The sequence below is a fragment of the Calonectris borealis genome, chromosome 2, assembly GCF_964195595.1.
Source record: "Calonectris borealis chromosome 2, bCalBor7.hap1.2, whole genome shotgun sequence".
In the NCBI taxonomy this organism is placed as follows: domain Eukaryota; kingdom Metazoa; phylum Chordata; class Aves; order Procellariiformes; family Procellariidae; genus Calonectris; species Calonectris borealis.
Genome location: NC_134313.1, coordinates 137,321,352 through 137,342,978, shown reverse-complemented (window position 1 = coordinate 137,342,978; position 21,627 = coordinate 137,321,352). Strand labels below are relative to the sequence as shown.

The 21,627-nt window shown below is 39.7% G+C and overlaps 1 protein-coding gene across 5 annotated transcripts in view; it reads left to right on the top strand.

Annotated features, from left to right (window-relative positions):
* Positions 1-21,627, top strand: part of HDAC9 (histone deacetylase 9) — a 283,155-nt gene that overhangs the window by 89,899 nt on the left and 171,629 nt on the right. For 3 of the 5 annotated variants that reach the window (XM_075143619.1, XM_075143617.1, XM_075143618.1), the window contains exon 11: positions 4,280-6,870. In XM_075143619.1, the coding sequence (XP_074999720.1) occupies positions 4,280-4,600 (321 nt within the window). In that variant the 3' untranslated portion in view covers positions 4,601-6,870. Of the gene's footprint in view, positions 1-4,279; positions 6,871-21,627 lie in introns of those variants that run through there. The other 2 variants (XM_075143616.1, XM_075143615.1) reach the window with 1 other exon arrangement.

Below are 21,627 nucleotides of genomic sequence, written 5' to 3'. Positions count from 1 at the left end.
TAAGGAGTACCTGAATTTCAGTTTTCATTCCAGGATGTTAATTGGTTTAAAGCATCTTTGTATAGGGAACCAGTGACTGGGCAAGACTGTGAGGTAAAAAATCCATGACAGAAAATATATAGCAAGTGAAAATTCATTAGTGCTTTGGATGGTGATCATAATTGACCAATATCTGTTAATAAAAAATGAAAACTAATATGGAAGTTTCTGTTGATTTACTGATGGAAAAAATAGGAAGATTATTTGTTGTCAATAGGAATATTGAAAAGATACAGTTAACCCTAGATTAATCATTCACTTCTCTGAATGATATTTAATGAGATACGGAAGACTGGATCAGGTTCAGCTGGAGTAAATGAATCTAATTTCATTAAACATATTACAACTAGGTTTTGGCTTTCCAGCTTACACATGTGACTAGCATCTTCTGAAGGTGAGAGGTAGCACATTTCTTCTTTCAAATATTGCTTAGAGCAGGGAATTACTTGGACAAAACCACAGGAACAGTTGACTGTGTTTGGAACTGAAAAATGCCCAGAGCATTTTCTCCTTTATTGAGAACTAATGTTTAAACCATAATGCAGAAGAATGATTTTGGAAGATAAATACATCCCTTAGAAACGTTGTACTACATGAGTAACAGAGACAACAGTAAGCATGTGTGAAGTTGTTTCAGTACAGCTAACAACATACATAGCTGGTCAAAGTAATCTGATAACTGTAGGAGAGAAGGAGAAAAAGTGTGTTCTGTAAGTATATACATGAGTTCTTAGAAACGACTGCCATATATTTAAAATGAACAATTAATTAAGGAAAGAAATGTATGGGGTGGCTGTTGCAAGATTTTGTGCTTTGTCTCTTTGTAAAGACATTTTATTTAAAATACTGTATTTTACAAGAGCTTATCATTACAAAGGAGAAACAAAGGCAGGGGCTGCAACTGAAGAACCTATAAAATGGTCTGTTGCAATGTCCAGATTATTTATCCTTAGTCTTCCATTTCTTTGTAGCAGGTTAGATTGAGTTTGATGTCGTTTTAGGTTGGACTCTTGCAGTTATACAATGGAGTTGATGTCTGTAAATGCTTCCTCTCCTGCTGCCACTATTTACTTTGGCTCATGCATATCCCTTACAGTTTAATTTCCTGAAAATAAAAGGAAGAAAAATATAGGTTACATTAGCATGAAACCATTTTTTTGAGTGACTCCTTCAGCTGGAATAGCGATAGCAGTAAAGTGTACTGGTTAAAGAAGACCAATCTGTACAACTCTAATTTATTAGTGAAATAAACCATGGTTTTTTAATTATTTTTAAATGTAGTCTTATTAAAACTCAGATTAAGCAAAAGTCCTGCATGTACCTACAGATAAATTCAGAAAAAAATGTAAGTGGGGATTTAAAGTGAAAGATTTATACATTAAATGTAAGCAGAAGTATCCAGCTGCACAGTGAAAGACTTGAGCAGTGTTTCATTCAGGACTAATTTTCTGCTATGTAATCCAGCTTTGGATAGAGAGATAAGATAGAAATACTGACTCTAAACTGGTATCTTTGCATGTCTCCAGATACGTAATTTTCCACAGCAGTACCAGGAGATAAAATACAAAAGATGTTTCTGACTTAGGAGAACCAATCAGTCTCCTGGTAATGCTACTAATGTAATTACTGGAATAAGATGGGGCCAAGTGGCTTTTAAAAACCTCTTTAAGAAATATGAAAGATGGTGGTGATACAGAGAAAGCAGTCAGTTGTGGCTTAGCAGACTGAGGAGCAGGAGTGGTTTTCAGGTTTTGGGTCCTCTGTCCCCCCATGCCATCCACTCATTTTTATCATGCTCCATCATATGAGAGGACATGAATATAGTGCCTGATAGCTCCTTGCCTGAGGCTTACTTAAACTCACAGTGTAAAGGACGTTTTTAATAAGATTTTGCAGTAAAGATGATAATATGAATGTACTTTGTAAAATATACTGTGTAAATATATAAAGACTTTCATTTCACAGAGTTTTAGAAAATGTAATTTGTTTAGCTCCTGTCACCGAAGTCTGGAGCAAGGCGCCTGCTGACTTCCATGGCGTGGGAGCAGGCTCCAAAACGGGAACCCTGCAAATTGAAATGCACACAAATACCACTCTAGCCTCCGCAGCCCCCTTTCGTGTGCTTGTATCTCTCCACTGATTACATGCAAAAAGCGTTTGAAGGTGTTCTGCGTATAGACTATATACTGCAGTCCATCATGTGTTGCCTCAGAAAGCTCAGCAGTAGATCTGTGCCATACAGCAGCGTGAAGAAAGAGCCTGACTTAAAAGTGAAAAAGCATAAAAGAAAGGAGAGCAGTAATGAGCTAAATATGTGTCTTGACTTTGCTGTGGACATGCGCTCATTTTCTCTTGGCTTCCCCTCCAGAATGACCCACCTGATGTCAAGTAACTGGCACATGGAATGGTTTACAGATGGATCAGCATCAGTGACTTTCGTAGCTGCATATGATTATCTGTCACACAGATGTTTCGGCTTGTATTTGCTTGCTAGCAGCCAGCCAAGCAGCCAGACCTGCCTTTCTTTTCTTGCTTGAGGAGTGGAGAGGGCTCGCCCGCAGATGTTTAACTAGGCGACAGAGAGGCGTGTACCCGAGCTGAATACACGTAGCTAGCTTCAGTGCCTTCTTGGTCAGCACCAACCCCTGAGAAACAACTGGAAAAGATTTATGGGTTTGATCTGAGAAATTTTCCAGATGCTGCTTAATAAAAGGAGACACTCTGCATTAGTAGTAAGGATTCCCCAGCTTAGAGCATGCCACCTGCAGCATGCAGGATACACGTGTTGGATTTGCCAGTTACTACAGTAATGAAAAGGGATTTTTTGTTTGTTTCTTTTTAGTTAGCCATTAAACTCCCATTACTCCCCAAAAAGGAAGGTTTGCTGTGACCAAAGCCTTTAGACTGCACTGTGGAATTCGTTTCTCCACTGATGTGAGGCGTATGCATCAGAGCATCAACTGGAACTGCACAAACAGATCTTTCAACTCTTCTTGTTGACTTTGTGGGAGTTCCTGAATCCAGCTGTAGCTTCTTGATCATAGTTTCCATGACAATCCTGCCCTTCCCTAGGGTGGCATTTTTCTGTATGCATTAGCAAGCAGAATGAAACTAGACGGTCCACGGTTTGTGACAAAATAGCTATACTGAAGCCATCCAGTAATAGCATATAGCACTAGCTAAAGCTCAGTTTGAAAGACTTGATAGTTGGACGGGGAGGCAGATGGGAAGAGGAAAGTATGTAAGAGTAGTGGTAAAAGGTGGGTTTTTTCCCCCTCTCAGTATATTTGACCCTGGTGGTACAAATCAGTATTTGGTTGAAATCAAGTGGGCCAGTTGAATAAATGATAATTACTCACTTGACCCTGCAGATGCTTGCTCACATGTTTGATTTGTGCCTCTTTCAACAACTTGGGGATTTTTTTCAGGTTTGGCTTTTTTGGATTACATTTGGACTATTTTGGAATACAGTTGCTGCATCTTAAATAGTAAAACGTAAACTGCACTTGGTTGCAACACTGAGGCATCTGGCACTTCAGCAAAGCTTTATGATAGCAGTTAATGGTGTAAGGACAGTATTGTCTGGGTAGCTGTGTTATATCATCACTGCTGAAATAGGGATACCTGTACCGCGCATGACAAATGCTAAAGTCTTTCCAGTCACGGACAGACATACTTGTAGTCTCTTTGTGCCACAGGAGAGGTGACTGACAGCAGCTCTTTGTCACCGCTCCGTTGTCAACTTTTAGTGCCTTCATACTTTAATTGATAGAGAAGCTTGTGTGAATATTCCCTAATTTGCTTGTAGCAAAATATTAACCGGATTAATAATTTTCTTACTCCTTAGAGTTCTTTTATTATTTTGTGTTGTGGAAAACTAACTGTAATAAAGTTAAATAAATTTCTGCATTTATGTTTGAAGAGTATGAAGGGAGACTAATTTCTCTTGATTACCAGCTGTAACAGTGTAACAGATGTGTAATGTTTTCATTATTCTTACTTTTAGTTTAGTATTACTGTATAGCACTCTACATACATGGTATTTTCTACTGCAGAATAACAAGTGACCTTTTGCTTAGGAACTTTGGTTCTTTTTTCCCTGTACATTAATAGTTTAGCGATGCATAGCTACCTGGGTTTTACTGCGGAAGCTTTAATTTTGTCGGTGCAAATTTAGTATTTCTCGGGGTTTGGCATCAGCGAAAGGAGTCAATAACTGTTCCCCCCCTTCTCTTTCCAGATGCTCTCTAAGTCCATTGAGCAGCTCAAGCAGCCTGGCAGTCACCTGGAGGAAGCTGAAGAAGAGCTTCACGGAGATCACTCGATGCAGGAAGAGCGAGCTCCCGCCGGCGGTGCCAGCGTTAGGGCTGAGAGCAGCAGTGCTGGTGTGGATGACAGAATAGGACAGCAGGTGGGGGCTGTGAAAGTCAAAGAGGAGCCACCGGACAGTGATGAGGATGTTCAAACCCAGCAAATGGAATCTGGGGAGCAAGCTGCTTTTATGCAACAGGTAATAGGCAAAGATTTAGCTCCAGGATTTGTAATTAAGGTTATTATCTGAACATCATGTGCTTTTTCTAGGCTTTGATAAGCAATTGTGTTTTGATTCACTGATGTAGCAAATCCTGATTTACCGGTCAAAGAATTTAACAAAGGCAGAAGTGTTGTATGCACACTTGAAAACATAGTGAAGCTCATCCTTATGGCCACTAATCGAGAAAATACCTGTTGCAGTCAATTACTCTACATAAATCTTTGCGTAATAGCTGGTAGACTTTGTATTAGCCCAGGATTACATTACATCGCTTAGTTCTAGTGAAAGAGAACTCGTATCACCTAGCTTGTTGAGATCAGCAATTGCTGGAATTAGTGTCCAGACCTGATTGATGAAACATTCTTCTTCTCTGATTTTGAATCCTCTGACTTTTGCTTTCGGCTATCTGTATATACTGTATCATACTGTAGTCTTGAACACTGTTAACGTTAGGGTATTTTTTCCCCAGTAGACAGGTACTGACTGCTATATCAGTGGTCCCAGGCTGATGTATAAAGTACAACTTAGAGAAGAATACAAGGTGGATGTAAAGAGGCAAGGCAAGGCCCTGTTTAAAAATTGCATTGTTTTCTTTTTTGCACTGCTTAGTTAATTTTTCATTCTGTCTTATTTGATGATACTGTCCGCAGAGACATCCTTAAATGAAGCAGATGCAAATACTGGTGAGAAGCAAAATGTAGCATTAGGTTCCAATCAGTTATTAGGATATTGCAGGAAAAGCACAGAACTGTTATCGTTATCATCTGATACCCAATCACTTGTTTATGGTTTTTTTAAATAAAGACTAATCACACAATGCCGCATAACCTTTACCGCTCGGTCTCGTGGACAAATACGAAAATAACAACTGTCCATAAAATGCCAGCTTGGCAAAAGGAAACTTCAGCTTGTCGGCGAGCGTTTCACCAAAGCCGAAAAGCGCGGGGCAGGCGAACAGCCAGCAAGCGGGCGTCCCTTTCCGTTGCGGTAAGACCAGGCAGAGCAAGGCTGGATGCAGTGGAAGGCCCTGTTTATTTAAGCCTCCACTTTGTCAGGTCCCCGCTGTTCTCCTGCAGAAAAGTGATTTTGGGGGGGGGGCAGGAAATGCCTTATGGAAACAGGAAGCCCAAGTGATTCATGTGCTGAGGAATGCGGGGCGGGGGGGACGGGGCAGCGCTCCCTCTGTTTTTAAAGGCACTCTATGAATTGATTTATTGTCAAAGAAAATAACAAAGCGAGTAGGGAAATTGTTAAGGAAGCTTTCCAGTGAAACATTTCCTTCATATTCCCTTTTGATATGTTTACCTTGTTTTATAGGTTTACTTTTGTTAAGCTAGTTAAAGATTCATTGTATTAAGATCCCCTTTAATATGGATAATCCCAAACTGACCTGGAATCCTTGTCAGGTTTTTTTTCTATTAAAAATATTTATATTTCTAAAGCTGAGGTATTTTAAGGTGCAGTATCCTGTTTCAAAAGAGATAGCTGTTTTGCCAAACGTAGAAATTGTTTTAAAATATGTTATTAGGATGTGTTGTTTACATTATGCTCTAATACTATTAAATCTCTTATAAAACGTTGCAACTTCTAAAGATACATTATCCTTTTTCTAGAAGGTCTCCAAACAAGTGACTAAATAGTTGCTATAAAATGAAAGGCCTCGTGAAACATAAAGATCATCTTAGGCAGGAAAGATTTATTAATTGAGAAAATATGGGTGATTTTTGTGTGTTCTTCATATTTGAACAGAAATCTTTCTCCTTGTTGGATGAAAAAAATCACATTCAAAAAGTCAAGCATATAAAAATGAAATTACATGTTTTTCCCATTCTGTATGATTTTAGTTTTCTTTGAAACCGAAGTTCAGCCTCATCAAAAAGGGATAGTGCATCTTTTAAAATACATTTTATCTGGGGAGAAACTTGCAAATGGAAGACTTTTGTACAATATCACTTCAAAGACATGTATTCACAAAGGACAAAAGATATTTTTATAATGTCATTCAGGTGAGAAACCCCAATACATTAGTGAACTTTAATTTCAGAATCTTTCAAATTTGGATAAAATTAAAAGAGAGAAACTACCTGGAACCAGTGAAAAGGAAAACTGGGTTTAAACAACCACATTTCTAATTGATAATTGTCTCTTACATTTTAAATCTACTGTATTTATTATAATTTACACCCTTAGAGGTGATCTCTTGTTTTGTGTTGTAAATATATTCTGTTTGTATGTTCCCTTTTTTGCCTTCTGATATAAGTCTCTTCCTTTCTCAAATAAAGTTTTTTTTTAAAAGATCCCCTTTCAGATATCTGACTTTGTGTAAAGTTGATAATTTAGTTGTGCTTTTGCTTTGTATAACCAAATACGTTCGCTACACATCGTTGAAACAATTCAAGCTTTCAGGAGCAAGGTTTTTAATTACACTATTCTTACAATGATTACACAAAGTCTTTTTTTGGCTTCTTGTTTTATCCTACATCAGCCATTATAAGTTTTAGTGAATGTGGAAATAGTATTGATGCATGCTCATTTTCCCATCATGGCATCTGTCTTGAACATGTGATCATATATTGTACCATATAGGAAAGGTAAAGGTGAATCCCAATTTCTTGGCTCCTAATTATCCAAAATTCAGATGAACTGAAATAATTTCCATGACATTTCTAAAATCTGCTTAGAACTCAAAAGGTGTTGATCTGAAATTGAGCTTATACTGATCACTTCGATATTCCTCAAGACCTTTGCAAAACTAGAGCCCACCTGTAAATCTGCTGGGGAGGGGGGAATCCACAAACCTTGCAGGCTTTAAAGCAGTGAAGTCCTAATTTAGAAATTTAGAAATACCTAACCGCTTCCTTGAAGATGTTAAATGCTTTACTGGTTTGTGACATTTCCTGAGCTTTGCTTCAGAGCTACTGCAAAGTACAAAGTACTCTGTTGCTAAAGTACATGAATTATTACTACCAAAAGGGTTCAGATAGTTGTTGCATTCTAGGTCTTCTGACAGTTCATTTAAATTGCAAAGGCTCATAACAGCTTCTGTTCTGGTATAATTTTAAATAAAATGCTTTCAGCAATCTAAGTATGTAAAAGAATAAATATTTCCATAAATCAGATTTAATTATTTTCAGTGATATAACAGCAAAGTTTCATCAGTCATACTCAAAAAAAATATTAGATAAAAAGTCACTTTTTACATTAGGAAACTTAACTAGCATTAACAGTATAACATTATACTGCTTGCCCTGTTGATTATTACGTATTTAGAATTTTGTGCCTATAAGTAAATCATGCTTTCAACGGGGATTTTATTAAGATACCTTTTGTTTAAATACTCATGTTGGAATTAGAAGAGCAGCCATAAATGGTTTCAATTTACAACAGTCCTGTTTTGGCAGCTACACCTAGATTTTTTTCTAAATTATTTATTTACTGTGCATCAAACTACCCATAATGAAGAAAACAATCATAACTTAATACAATTCACAAGCCTTATCTTTTCCAGGAATGCTGTGCATCTCTTTTTTTTTTTGTTTCTTTTTTTTTTTTTTTTAAAAAAAAAAAAAAAAGCTTATTCTGTCCTGTTGTCCAAAACATAAAGCCGCTATAGCTGCCGATTTAGAAGTAATTACTACTGAAGGGGGGAAAATGCTTCATAATATTTATATACTCAAGACAGACACACACATTACTGGAATGTGGATACTGTAACATTAGCCTTTTTTTCATCTCCTGGCGTTAACAAAATAGGATTAAAAGCTGAATGCCTCAGCAAAGCAGGAGCACGCCAGACACTACCACCACTTATCCTTTCTATTCAGCAATTCATTTGTGCACTGTCGTCATTCCATCTTCATTATCATCAGGATCACTAAGACTTACTCCATGTTACTTAAGCCAACTATACCCTGTTTTTGTCTTCACTGGCATTCTGAGGTAAAAATCTATAAACATTAGTCCCAAGCACCAATCTAAAAATGTTTACTCATTTCTCCCCCTTATGAACACTTCACAATTTGCAGCCAAAATTAGCTAAGCCAAGTTAATTTCCTTCTTGTATTCTGTCCCACTAGCAGCATGTCCTACTTATCCACTTAAGAGATGTTTGTTTGCTTTTCATTTATTTGTTTAGTTTCTGATTTCCTTATGCAGTTCCCATCATCTGGGTGGTAGCAGGGCTTCTGTACCTCGTTTCTCAGTGAAGGAATATAGCTTAGAACATGGTATGCTGAATTGCTGTTCAGCAAACAGAAGAAGAGCATCCTGGATAAAATTATATTTTCTATTGCTCTAGAGCAATAATCCCAGTGATTTTTGTGGACTTTTAGCACTCTGTTGGGTAGACACTGTGCTTTACATGTGGTAGACTTTGCTTTGCATTTGTTTTTTTCTCTTTTAACTCAGCCTAATTTGGAAATAGAGTTAAAGGCAAAAAAATACAATTAGCTCAAACTGCATAGCCAGCAGAAAGGCTGGGTTTCTTGGCAACGCTCCTGCGCTCACACGCACAAACAGAACTGGGAAGGGGCGTCCTTCAGGTGGCCTTGGTTTCTGGTCCCCATGTGCTGAGCTCAAGTGCCACGCTCCTTTTGCTTATTTTGATTCTGGCCCCATAACTCATCTAGCCCATGCAGGGTAACTTCCCCGGCTACCTGTGGGCACGTGCAGCTATTGGAGACCCCCAAGGGTGACTACAGCAGCAGCTGAGATTTAAAAGGGTATAGCTTAGTAACTTGAAATCATTCAGCAATGTCTAATTCTCTGTGATGACTACATGGGGGCCTTAGTCACTAGAGTGTTTTTTTTGACAGACCAGATACTTACTTGTAAGCGATTCAGTGCCTTAATTAGCTCATTAAATGAGACGTTTTGAATCTGGCTGAGGAGCCTTTGTGGCATTTGTTTTACTTAACTTTCCATAGTTGTCCTGAAGTCCCTCTATTGACTCTAACAGTACATAGCCCTGAAATACAAGGGAGGTTGGTTGGAGGACCAACCTGTACCCCTCTGCACACTTGGTCCTTCCAAGGTGGTAACACATTACAACATTTTTGGCCTTGAGAAGTGCTGTGAAGGGCAGGAGAAACGGAAATGTAAGTTTGGAACAATGTCAGACTTCCAAATAAACCTTCCACCTCCTCTCCCTTCCTCCCTAAATGAGGTTGTAAGCACTAGCTCAATTCACCTTTTTGGGTTTTTTTTGTTGTCTCCTTTAACAACTCCTTCAGCCAGTAAGAGAGGCACTAACCTTGTACTGTTCTGCCCTTCCTCAAGTCTGTGGGTGCACAGTCCCAGTACAACCCCTGCATAAGAAAAGCTGGCACTATGATTTCTGGGCTCAAACTTCAGCCATAGACTGTCCGGATGGAGCAAGGGGGCGGAGGACTGTGTAGTTGGACCTGTTTTGTGAAAATTTTTCATTCATCTACATGAGGGGAAGCCCCATCTAAGTATTTAGCCAGCTTTCTGTGATCTTTACGCCTAAAGTCCTGTAGTGACTTTTTAACTGTGGTCTTTAAAAATGTAGTTCTTTATCAAACGCTACAGGAAGAATGATATCTTTTTTTAATGCCAATTCTATGCGAAAGTGCATAATAATGAGAATTTTTACAAGTAATTTTCCTTTCCAGTTGGATTTGAAAATGATCCATTTTTTTCAGAAAGTATCAATCTACTTTCTTAATGAACGCCAAGGAGACTGTTATTTTTGTTTGTCTCTCCTATTGTAAACCTTCAGTTACAGAAGGCAATAAGACTTATTTTATCACAAAATTAAATCAAGACTTGAATTGTCTGACCAACCACATAACAAAATTATTTCATTTCACTGATACCTACACAGAATAATGTTGATAATGCTTTTATTTTTTGATCCAAAATTTTTTATGCTTCTTTTCAACCTTCAGATACTTATGATACAGCATCTTGATACTTCTGTTACTGCTCCCTTTTGCTAGAGAAAGCAGCATGTAAGGAAACCACTGGGGCAACACTAGGCGAAATTACTTAATCAGGGGTACCTAACTAGCATGAATTGAAAGTCAGTAAGTCCAGATCCCAGTAATTATCACTTCACATTTTGACAGTCAGATGATACTACTTTCATACCATTGGGCAATTTATCATTTCCTGTATCAGACAGCACAGGGTTTTATTGTTATTGTCATTGAAGAGGATTATGTGTTCTTGGAAAGCTGCTTCTTTAAATGCTTCGTTTTTGGAAAAATTCTGTTTTGACCTCTGAATGTCTCTCTCTCTGGCAGGCACATGTATGTGCACACGAACAAGTTTTCATTTTCTTCCTTCCCTTAAAATATGAGACTGAATAAATGCATGCCTCAGTATACTGCTGGCTAAATCTTCATAAAGCTCTGTTGTTTAACGTCCTGGAAGAGCAGCTCAGCCTGAATGCCTTTGAGACATAGGTGCTCTAATGCAGAAAGCAGTGCATAATCTGTCTCCTCTCATGTTCTGGCCTGTGACCTTTGGATCCCCAGGAGACCAAGGAGGTCTTTCTGTTCATACTGCCTGTATTTCCTCAGCACAGGGTCTTGTGAAAATTACAGCTACGAGATTGCAGTAACGCAGCGATGGCAAGGGTTTAAGAAGACTTTGCTCAGGTTCTCTGTAAAGCAGCTAGTGATGCATGGAGGATCCAGTCTCCAGCCCTTTCCTTAGTCTTTTCCTTTTGCTCCCATTGAGAAGGGCACCATGATAGTTTTTAGGTGGCAGCTTGCAGTTTTTTAAAGCAGATCTCTATTATTGAACAGACCCAGAAGGAGCACAGGGCAGAAGAACTGTTGGGAAATGCTCTCCCCCTGTGCGGAGAGGGGTAGCTACCGGGACCAGCTGCTTCTAAGGCTTGCTCTCCTAGATCTTCCTCTACCGAAAACACAAGTGGAAGAGTTACTACACATCAGAGAGCATGGCTCTGTCACTCAGCTACCTGACTGCATGCAGGGACAGCTGGTGATCAGGTTTCCTTCATTTCTCACCCGTTTTGATCCATTTTGACACCTTGCCTTAGGGCATCAAAGGCTCCCAAGCCCAACAGGACATCCCTTGACATTTTCCTTTCTTTCTAGAACTGTTTGGGTCTCACCATTTACCTAAATTTGTACAGGTCTTTTGTCATAGTTTCCCATTAGTTTCTGCATAGATTTTACTTTTCTGAAGCTACTGACTTTATACAGAGAGCTTCAAAGCTTCTCTGTTAGTGTTTCTGACAGAAAAATAAAAATGGCAGTGCTGAATACAGGTGCCATCACCACAGGCTCAGCCCAGGGACACCTGACTTGAATAGCTCTGATTTGGCCATTTCTGCAGGTAATTAGGCCTCACTAAGGATGCTAATGATTTCAGTTAAAATACGTGCAGCTTTACCCTTTATGCTGTGTGAGTGAGGTTTTTTCATAAGAATCTCCATCCCTTCTCAGGCAGGCTCTGCGAACACAAACACAGGCAGCACAGGACCAGCAAGAAAAAAGGGACAGGAGCAAGATTCATTCCTGCAGCAAGAGACTGAGGACGAGCATGGGGACTGCTACTTATCCGTGTGGATGCATAATGCACTAACCAAGCAGGCTGTTCATTTTCCCAAGTCCTCTCTGAGAAGCTGGATTTCAAACAACTGCTTTTAAGTTAGGTACTATTATATGTCACTTGGACCCCCCTGCAAAAGAAGTAATCCTTTCTTTCACCTCTCTGGCCCTTTCCCTCCAGCTTTTAGTGAAAGAAAAAGACTCAAAGCACATTAACTCAGTTTCATGTTCAAATTCTGCTTTTGTGCAAGAATCTCTAATTTGGTAAGAAGCTACGTCAGGGATGAGCTGACCGGGGGGAGTTTTGCAGCTGGCACGCTGAAGCCCATGCTCGTTCCCAGCTCCATCTGGGTCCAGCTTTGTGAGTGACCCAGTAGCTGCACTCTCGAGCCTTGCACTGTTTCATTGGCAAGCGGTCCCCACAGCCATTGACCACCAAGATGCTCTCAGGCTGTGAAATCAGTTGGCATAAAGCACATTCAGTCAGAGAAGAGTCAGTGGGTTCGGTCTGGTGGGATGCCATACCCGCAGGAGCACAGCATTTGTGAGGCTGCTGTAGTAAAGGTGAGCTGCAGGTGTGTGCAGAGTGACGGTTTCATAATACAGTTTCCTTCACAGATTTGGCTTTCAGTACCCAATCCTAGAGGCCACAACTAAGTGGATCATTTAAGCCTGGAAGGATACTGTGAACTTAGCTGGTCAAGGATAGAAAGAAGTCTGTCTGGTTCTCTTTCTTACTGTCATGGCCACCTGCACATTTAGTGTCATTGCAAAAGGCTGAATATTAACTCACAGACAGGTACTCACAGTGGGTTAGGTACATTAGAGAAGAAAAATTTTTGGAAGCTCTTTACATCTTCCTACCAGGATCAGCTCTACTGTGTCTAGCTGCTCTTCTGCATGATTACTTCAGCTAGTAATTAAGGAAATCACAAGACAGGGCACTTAATGTTTGATGCATAGTAAGTTGTTATTCATGTAGTGCTGGTATTTCCTATTTTTTCTTTCTTCTGCTTTAATATGGATGCTAAGTATTGAAGAGGAAGAAAAAAAAACTTTTCAGGTGAGGGATTTAGAATGGAGGAGGATTTGGCAAGTCAGAACAGAGGGACACAATCCCACTGAGGTTAATTGCATTCAACCTGCAGAATCCTGTAAATGCAACAGTAACTTATGTCAAGAAGGACCAATATATGCATATTTTGCTCTTCTGTTACAAAGTTCAGCCATTGAACAAAGAACTTAGGCCTAACAAAACCAGGAGATTCAAGCCCTGCAGCTGACTATACACAGCCAAGATACTCTATGCAAAATGAGAAGCTGGAAAATACTGTCTCACCCCTTGACCCCTACCAAAAACCAGACCCACTCCTCAGCTATCGCCTTCTCCACAGGTCACTATTACAGTGCTGTTGCATCAGCAATGGACAACTACCGGTCACTGCCGCCGCTGTACTCGATCCCTGTGTTGCGTAGCTTCTGGGAAGTACTGTGCTGGGGGAGGTCCTCAGGGCTTATATGCAGGTCTTTGGAACAAGGAATAGGAACCAGGACAGGAAAAACAAAACTGTCTAACTCCTTTGGCCTGAGTAATTCACAAAACTGAATTACTTTCTTTAACGTTAGCAGAAGCCACTGGACTGAATTTCACATGCTTTCATAGGTCTAAGTACACAACAGCATTATAAGAGCAAAGAAGTGCTACCAAGTTCTCTCTATAGGCTAAATCACCTCTGTGCCACTGAAGCAGCTGTGGTGGATCACAGGGATGGAGGCTCCCCACAGCATATGGCTTGTGTCCCTAAAACGGGTAATGCTGGAGAAGCACCAAAATGCGAAAGGCAGATCTGCTTTCCAAGAACATATTTTGCAAAATCAGAAGAACAATTACGCCCAAAGCTACCACAGGTTTTTCCCCTTCAGTGAATAACTCCTCACCAGAAGCTTCGCCGGCCCCTTCTCCCACCCGTGACCATCCTGCGGGTGTCCCCTGGTGTACCAGCCCCTCTGCCAATCTCTCCAGATTTGCCCCATTTCTGACGATCAGAAGGCATAAGAGATCCTCCTGGGAAGGGCCATGAGCCTTTAGTTACCGCTGCTTCACACACACGCTTGGCCACCCCGCGGCGGGGTTGGCTCCTGGCAAGGAAAGGAGAGTGGCTGGAGGCCAAGGCCAGCCGGGGAGCAGAGGGAGCGGACAGAGAGGCGTCCTCCTCTCTCGGGCACTGCTGTGGGAGGTGATGGCGAGGGGAGGCAGAGGAGGTGAAGGAGCAGCCCTAAAATGTCTTACAGGACACCTTGTCGTTAGGCGCGAGAGCCCTCCTCGGCTTGGAGAGCAGCTCCGTCCCCTCCTGAGGATGACAACATTACTTCAGCCAGAGACTCCAGATTTCTACCTGCTGCAAAGAACTTTCCCTATTGTCTTTGTTCTCAGAGGACAAGATGGTAACGAAGGATTAAATGCTTTGCCTTTTAACTGATCGTTTTAACCCATTTTATAGAAAGTTCAGGCTAAACAATTTAAGTTGAAACGTGCTGATCCTTTCAAGGAATAGAGGAGTTCAGAGAGTTAAAGAAATGTTGTTAAAAGAAAAAAGAGCTCTGCCAGCTACTACCAACATGAGTCATTGGTTTTCACTTTCCTGTCATTGTTGTCTCCTTTAATTAGTTTAGATTCACTGTTAAACACAAGTTTTCCTGATCAAATAATGGATATGAGTTAGTAAAGAAAGCATTCAAAGGTGTAGAAGAAAAAAGTCCCGATTCCTAATTCTCCATACTGATTACATCTTGAATCTCACTTCAATAGCTTGAGAAATACTCTAACGGCTGAAGATTGAGCCAAGAGTATCAATGTTCTGTCATCTTTGTTACACTAATTTTTAAAGATAAGTTGACATTTATTTTTCCAGCTGGAAGCTTGTACTTTGATTTCATTGAATTATTATCAATTATTAAACTTAATACCGTAGTTCAGTGCTGGATCTGAAATTGGAAGCACTGAAGTTTCTGTTGTTTCTTTTCTGAGCATTCTGGGTCAAGGAGATGGATAAGGTGAAGATGGAATATCTAAAATGCTTATGAAATTATCCGGTATATATTTCACCAGAAAACGGTGAGATACTTTTTAAATTTCCTTTTGTGGACAGGTTTTCATGTGCTGAGGTGGTTTTCCCTGAATTCTTAAATCTCTTCATGTTCAGAGCATTTTGCCGTCTTCAGAATTTTTCATTTATAGGAAATGTTCCTGAATGTCATCTCCTAAAAATCTCAAGGACTGGACGTTTAAATCAGTGACCTCACTGATAGCTCCTTCCAAACCGATTTGCAGCCTTTTCTCTATTGTGCAAAAACATAACAAAACACGAATATCAGTGATTTAATTTGGCATCATCAACCCCTGAAAGATGAGTTGGGAATAGATTAGCAAATGTTCTAGTTGATTTTAATAGTGCAGTGACAAGTAAATTCAAGGATGACAGATGATCCCACTGACTAGCAAGTCTTCTGACTGTATTATGGCATGGATAACCTTGCTGTCTTTTCTAACAACTGGCCATGAAGACAAAGAAATTTGAGTTCATATTGCTGTGGAAAACAGAACTGAAACAAAAATTCCTTTTTAATACATGTTTGGCGGGCCCAGCTATTGCAAAAGACTGACAGAAATATGTTAGGATCTCAGTTTGTAAGATGCCCAAGATATTTCTCTTAACTCTACTGGGAGGGTTGGTTTTTTTTTTCCTCTGAATCGGGGAGCATCAGCACTACCCTCCAGTGTAAACCCAGTAATGCCTCCTGAATGTTCACATGCTCAGGGCAGTTTTGAGCTGCGCCTTTAAAAATAAATAAATAAGGAGCGAACTTGTTTGGCATTTCAGGCCAATGACCAAAGCCAGGGAGCCTGGTGAGTGTGCTACTATATTCCCTTTAACTTTATTTTTGTGGGCATCATGCATTTTTAAAATGGTTATACATTTCCCTGAACCAATGTAATATAAAAGATTTACTGTTACAGTTTGTGTGTGGCCAGGCAATGGCATATGGAAAACATGTTTCCTGCTATTTAATTTAATTACTCTAATCACGTGCCAGCCCCGGGCATGTCATTCTGGACCTCTGAGGCTCTTTGTCTGTCAAAGAGATGGACAATATCTTGGCTTTGTTTAGTTGCTCTGCAGGCTGCAGATAAAACCACTGAAATACGGACTGTTTGTTTAACCAAAACTTTGCATTTTAACCATTTGGCTTTGATTTTTTGTTTTACAAGAAAAGATGACATTTTGGCCTTGGTGAGCTGAAAAGGAAATATTAGGGATATGAAGAAGAACTGTCACTTTCAGGGCTTAATAGATGAAAAGGAATACTCTAGCCTTCTGGTCAGAAATCAGCTTTGTTAGCAGAAACTTAAGACATGCATCGCTGTTATTTTAGAGTTGCCTGTTAGCAAGGGCAGCTGGAAAAGTCCTGTTTATAACTGCTCCATTCTAATATGGTTAGCCCTTGCATTCAGCAGTTTCAGTAGATTTTAGTTTCTTTAATTTTAATAGGTGAAACTGTAATGGGTGAAACTAATTACAATTCCGTAGCAAATAAATGTACCAATAATGTTGCGTCCGGGTATAAGTTAGCTTTTATGTTAACACCCTATGGTTATTTTTGTATAAGAAATATCTGCAAATTGCAGCTTGGAGTCTTTTGAAAAAAATTTAAGAGCAGGTAGGCAGATTACAATACTTCATTCGTATTATAAACCGCAAATCTACGGAGAAATGAATCACACACTTAGCTTTAAGTATGTGCTTAACACCACCACTTCCTTCACTTGTAAGCCAGTGCTCAAGTCCACGTTTTCCTGCATCCAGAAGCGATACTAAAGAGTACTTTAGACTATATGAGGATATAATTTCTAACAATCATCTTGTCAGAAGAGGAAAGAATAAGAACCAGATTTTAATCAAATTAGTTCCATCTTCTGAAGAATTACTACACATAGAAAGACTTGTCTATTCTTACATTTTTGGAAACTGAATGAACTTCAGTTACTCCGAGTTTCAACAGCAAATTAATTTACCTCTTTATATGGTAGTGTGCCAGTGTCCTGCCACAGTAGTTTTCAAGCTACAGGGCATGGAAGAGGGTGGGCAGAAGGTCTATGAATATGCTCTCAGGAGGTCTGCACTATCAGAGGGAAACATTGGGTGGGATGGGGTGCAAAAAAGGAAGGTGTCCATCTGAGCAGAGTTTACGTATTTCTGATATTTCAGTGTATGGTTCTCCAACTGGCTTTAATTCCCCCCCCCCCCCCCCATTTTCTAGCTGAATCAATGAGATACAAAGAAATAAAAATTACTTCCTCTAAGCTGCACAGTACAGCAACGCAAGAATGAAAAATTTTGTTACTATGTACTGAACTACAGCTCCTGCCCCATTGAGCTAGCCACTAGATGACACTACTTCCCACTTAGGTAACAGGTGTGGGCATACGCTCCCATTTTCCCATATCCCAGTTCATATATTTACATGCTTCTTGACCAAAGAATTTCAAAAAGAACATTGTACAGGAATTGCCTTCACCACTATACATTTCGATGGATTTTGTATTTTGTGTATATACCTGTAGGTATTTAGGTGTGTGCATGAAAGTATACACAAGCATCACAAACAGTGCACATGCGTCTTTGCATGATTTATAGAAAACATATATTATAACTCACTGTGCGAGTCTTTAGGCTCTTGTAATTAGCAAGCGTTGTTGACAGCTCTACTTAAAAGAAACCAGAGGAACTCCAAGAAAAACTTAATAAGCTGGAGTTTGTGGAGAACATTTCCCCTGCCCTCTACCTCCCCCACCCCCCAAAAAAAAGGGATACTATATAGGCTTCTGTAGGGTGATTCTAGAAAGACTGGGGATAGGGAAAAATATCACGCTGAGGATTCAGGCAAGAGCAGGCTGCACTATTCAAGTCCAAAAATGACAAACAGTGAGGAGGAGAAAGACACAGAAGGGCTGTCATACATATCCATAAGGCTGCTGCCGCTGCTGCTGCGGTTTTTAAATTAGGAACAATGAACTTTCCAGAAGGATGTGTGGAAAGAATCCCACATTTCTAAAAGCCTGATTTTCAGAAATCCAGAAGCTCCAGATAACTTGAAAAACAGCTCCTCCAAAGTTATATTTATGCTACTAAATAGCATGCACAAGGGCACGAGGATATGGAAGTGGAGTAATAGCACCTTCCAAAACACGCTTATTTTTGCCTATGTCAACAAGCATCTTGCTATGTTAAGATTCGTCTCAATGATTTATAACACATTTGCTCTATATGTGCTATAACTGTAATATATACGTTGTGAGATATACTTTATTTAAGGAGTATTTTAAATGGCCATACTAAAACATGTCTTTAAAATCTGCCGATCATCTACTAGTGTGACAATGTATACCCATAGTCAAAGCAAAATTAAGAATTACTTCTTGGTTTAGTAATCTCAATTTAAAATATTAAAAATCATCTTCGTTTTGCACCCGTTTTAATCCTGATCACCCACGACTGTGCCAATATGGGTTGGGTACATCCTTATCCTCTGTCACATCGACAAGTCCTTCCATACTCCTGTTGAAGGGAACCTGCGGGCGGGGCGGGTGAGCCTCCTTGCCTTGACAGGATGCTCTGCTCTGTTTACATTTCACATTGTATCACAACCTATTATTTTATCATTATTTCTTCTGTTTTAATGCAAAGAGCTGCTACTGAAATGCAGTAAAGCCTTACAGTCATATAATATGAAGTCCATATAGTGTCTACCTAGCACTAGATTAGTGAGCAAGGTATTTCTGCTAATAAGCTATTTTTGTTGTATCAAGAGATTTTTGTCATAAGAGATACAAGCTCAATTGCCGATTTGTAGGACTTCAAGAAATTACATTGCCTTAATAACGTCAGCTTTGCTGTATCCATGTGACAGTTCAGTTAATGAAATGTTTCCTGCAGTTCTGTTGAATGTTCGGGAATTGTATTTACAGATAAAATCTACCTCATTCACCACTAAATTTTTCCAGGGTACAGCAGTGTAAGTCCATAGTCCCTGTAAAAGAGCAGTGATACACCATAGACACAGCACCGTATTTGCAAAATTATGTTTCTAAGTCATTTGTCAACAAAGAGAGAGATGTTTATCTGTTTGCAACCAACAACTTAACTAGATCCATGTAAGAACTGAGATTTTCTCAGCAGTTTAAGGGTGCCCAAGTCCCCAGGAACAACAATGGCTGGAATCAAGGCTACCTAAATTGCAACCATAAGCAATGTAACCAAAATCAAAGGTATAGTTTTATCCTGTGCATGTGTTATTTGGACAGGTTAATTTATTGGGGATTATGGATCTGAGGAGAAAAGACATCTAATTTTAAACATAAAGTAAGAGAAAGACTGAGGAATAACATGCTAGCCAGAGGTTTTACTTGGTTATTAAAATGCTGTCTTGTATTTAATCTAAAAAAGTGTAATTTCTTTTTCAGACTTTGATATCCTCTGCAAATCTTGTGCTGCTATATTTCATTTAGACAGGGCATTTATGTGAATTGCTTCTTTTTCACCAGTTTCCTACAGTTTCTTAAATTTGTCGGTAAACTTGCTTAAGCCTTCCTACAAAGGCTGCTTAGGAAAGGAAAAAGCTCTCCACTCTATTTGTGGCTAAGCATGAGCTCCAAGAAGGTTAGCTATAGTATGCAAAAGCAGGCAAGAAAGCAAGCAGCTTATGTTCAGACCTGAATCTGGGACTTGCTGCAGTAAAAATACCCTGTTGATGCATACGCTAACTATGTAGGGACAAGTTCCCTGCTCAGTCTGATCGTAAAAGCACACAGTGTGAGCTTTTGCATTGCTTTTGAAGGGAAAGAGAAAAAAAAGAATTTTTAAGTCACTTTAGTTCTCTCCTGCAGACAAAAGGAGTTTAATCTAAGTTATAGCAACCCAAGAAATGCAGTCCTCCGGGGCTAGCCTCTTCTCTTTCTCAGGGCTGGGAGCCTTAGGAGGAAAGCAGCTTGGTTATACCTGCTATGCTTGTGGAAAAGAAATTATGACTTAATGATGTTTCACTCTTGCCCTATAGCAAAGGACCTCTTGTTAGCTGAATCTGAGATGGCAGCGGGGGGGGGGGGGAATCTTTCCCCAGGTAACTTGAAAGGCAGCAGAACTACCTCAAAGTACAAAGCATGTGAGCAAATCAAACAGATGTGAACCAAATTCAGAAAGTGGAAAGTAACATATGCAGCTTTGCACAGCCCTGGAGATGGAGATAAAGTATTTAGAAGCAAATACTTCAAAGTCCTCCCTCATCTCTCGCTCCCACGTATTGCCGAGGCAGTAGCAGCAAGCATTTTGGAGCAGTGCAAGCAGTAACCGAGGTAACAAACAGCCAAATACAGGCTTTGGTGTGAAGCTGCCTTCACGTCTGCCTGGGACACACGTGTGCCTTTTGACAACTGCTGTGAAAGCTCTGTCCATATAATCCAAAGTCACTGCACTTGGATCATCATTTTAAGTGCCTTGCTGAAACTTTTGCTTCTCTACTAAACCGGGATTTGCATTAGAATAATCTACCATGTTACAGAATATATCAAACTCTCAATTCCAATGCATGGTATGGAGCAGTGCCGTTCAAAACATGTTTTAAACTGAGCATATACCAATGGAGTAGAAGAAAGTTTTATTTTCAATAAGGAGGAAAAAAAAGTACCCTTCCATGCATAGCTCTTCAGGCAGTTTATACTGAGGAGTTGTTAGGAGGAGTTATTGCTTCGCCACACCTTCAATAGCATCAAGAATTCCTTTTAAGCTAACCTGAAGACAAAACCATTCAGTGTTAAACAAAGTCCTATGACAATGCAATGAGATTTTTTTATTGATCCTGATAGATATGAATTTCTGGCATTTTCAAATCTACATTTTACCTAATGCAGCAATGGTGAGGTTCTTGCTTACGTAGAATCATGTGTGGTGATGGTTCCTGCAAATGGTAAGGTATGTTTCTGGGCTCACAAGGAATGCAAGAGACCACACAGGCAAGCAAAGGGGAAAAAAAAAACCCCAAACCAACACAAAACCAAAAAAACCTCCCCACAAACAACAAAACAAAAAAGAAAAATACAAGAGAGAGAAAAAACAGAAAAAAGCATCAGCAGATACAAAAAAGAAATAGCTTCAAGCTTGCTAGAGGGAAGCTCTTGAATTTTGAAAAATAAAAGATGGAGCTATATGAAACTATCTCTGTGAAATGTGTTACACCTACAGCACATTCCCTTTCTAGCAGTTGATCATTTTACTAAAATCGTTGTAATAGCTAGTTTTACGCGCTTCAGGTAGCGAGTAGTGTCCAAGGCAAAAGATTTATAGTTTGCTCTGGGTATAATGGTATGAGAGGAACTGGCTGCCAGATAGGACTGTGATTTGAAGAGGGCGGCTTTGGTTTGGTAGGCGGTGTATTTGTTCTGTGGCTGGAGTTCAC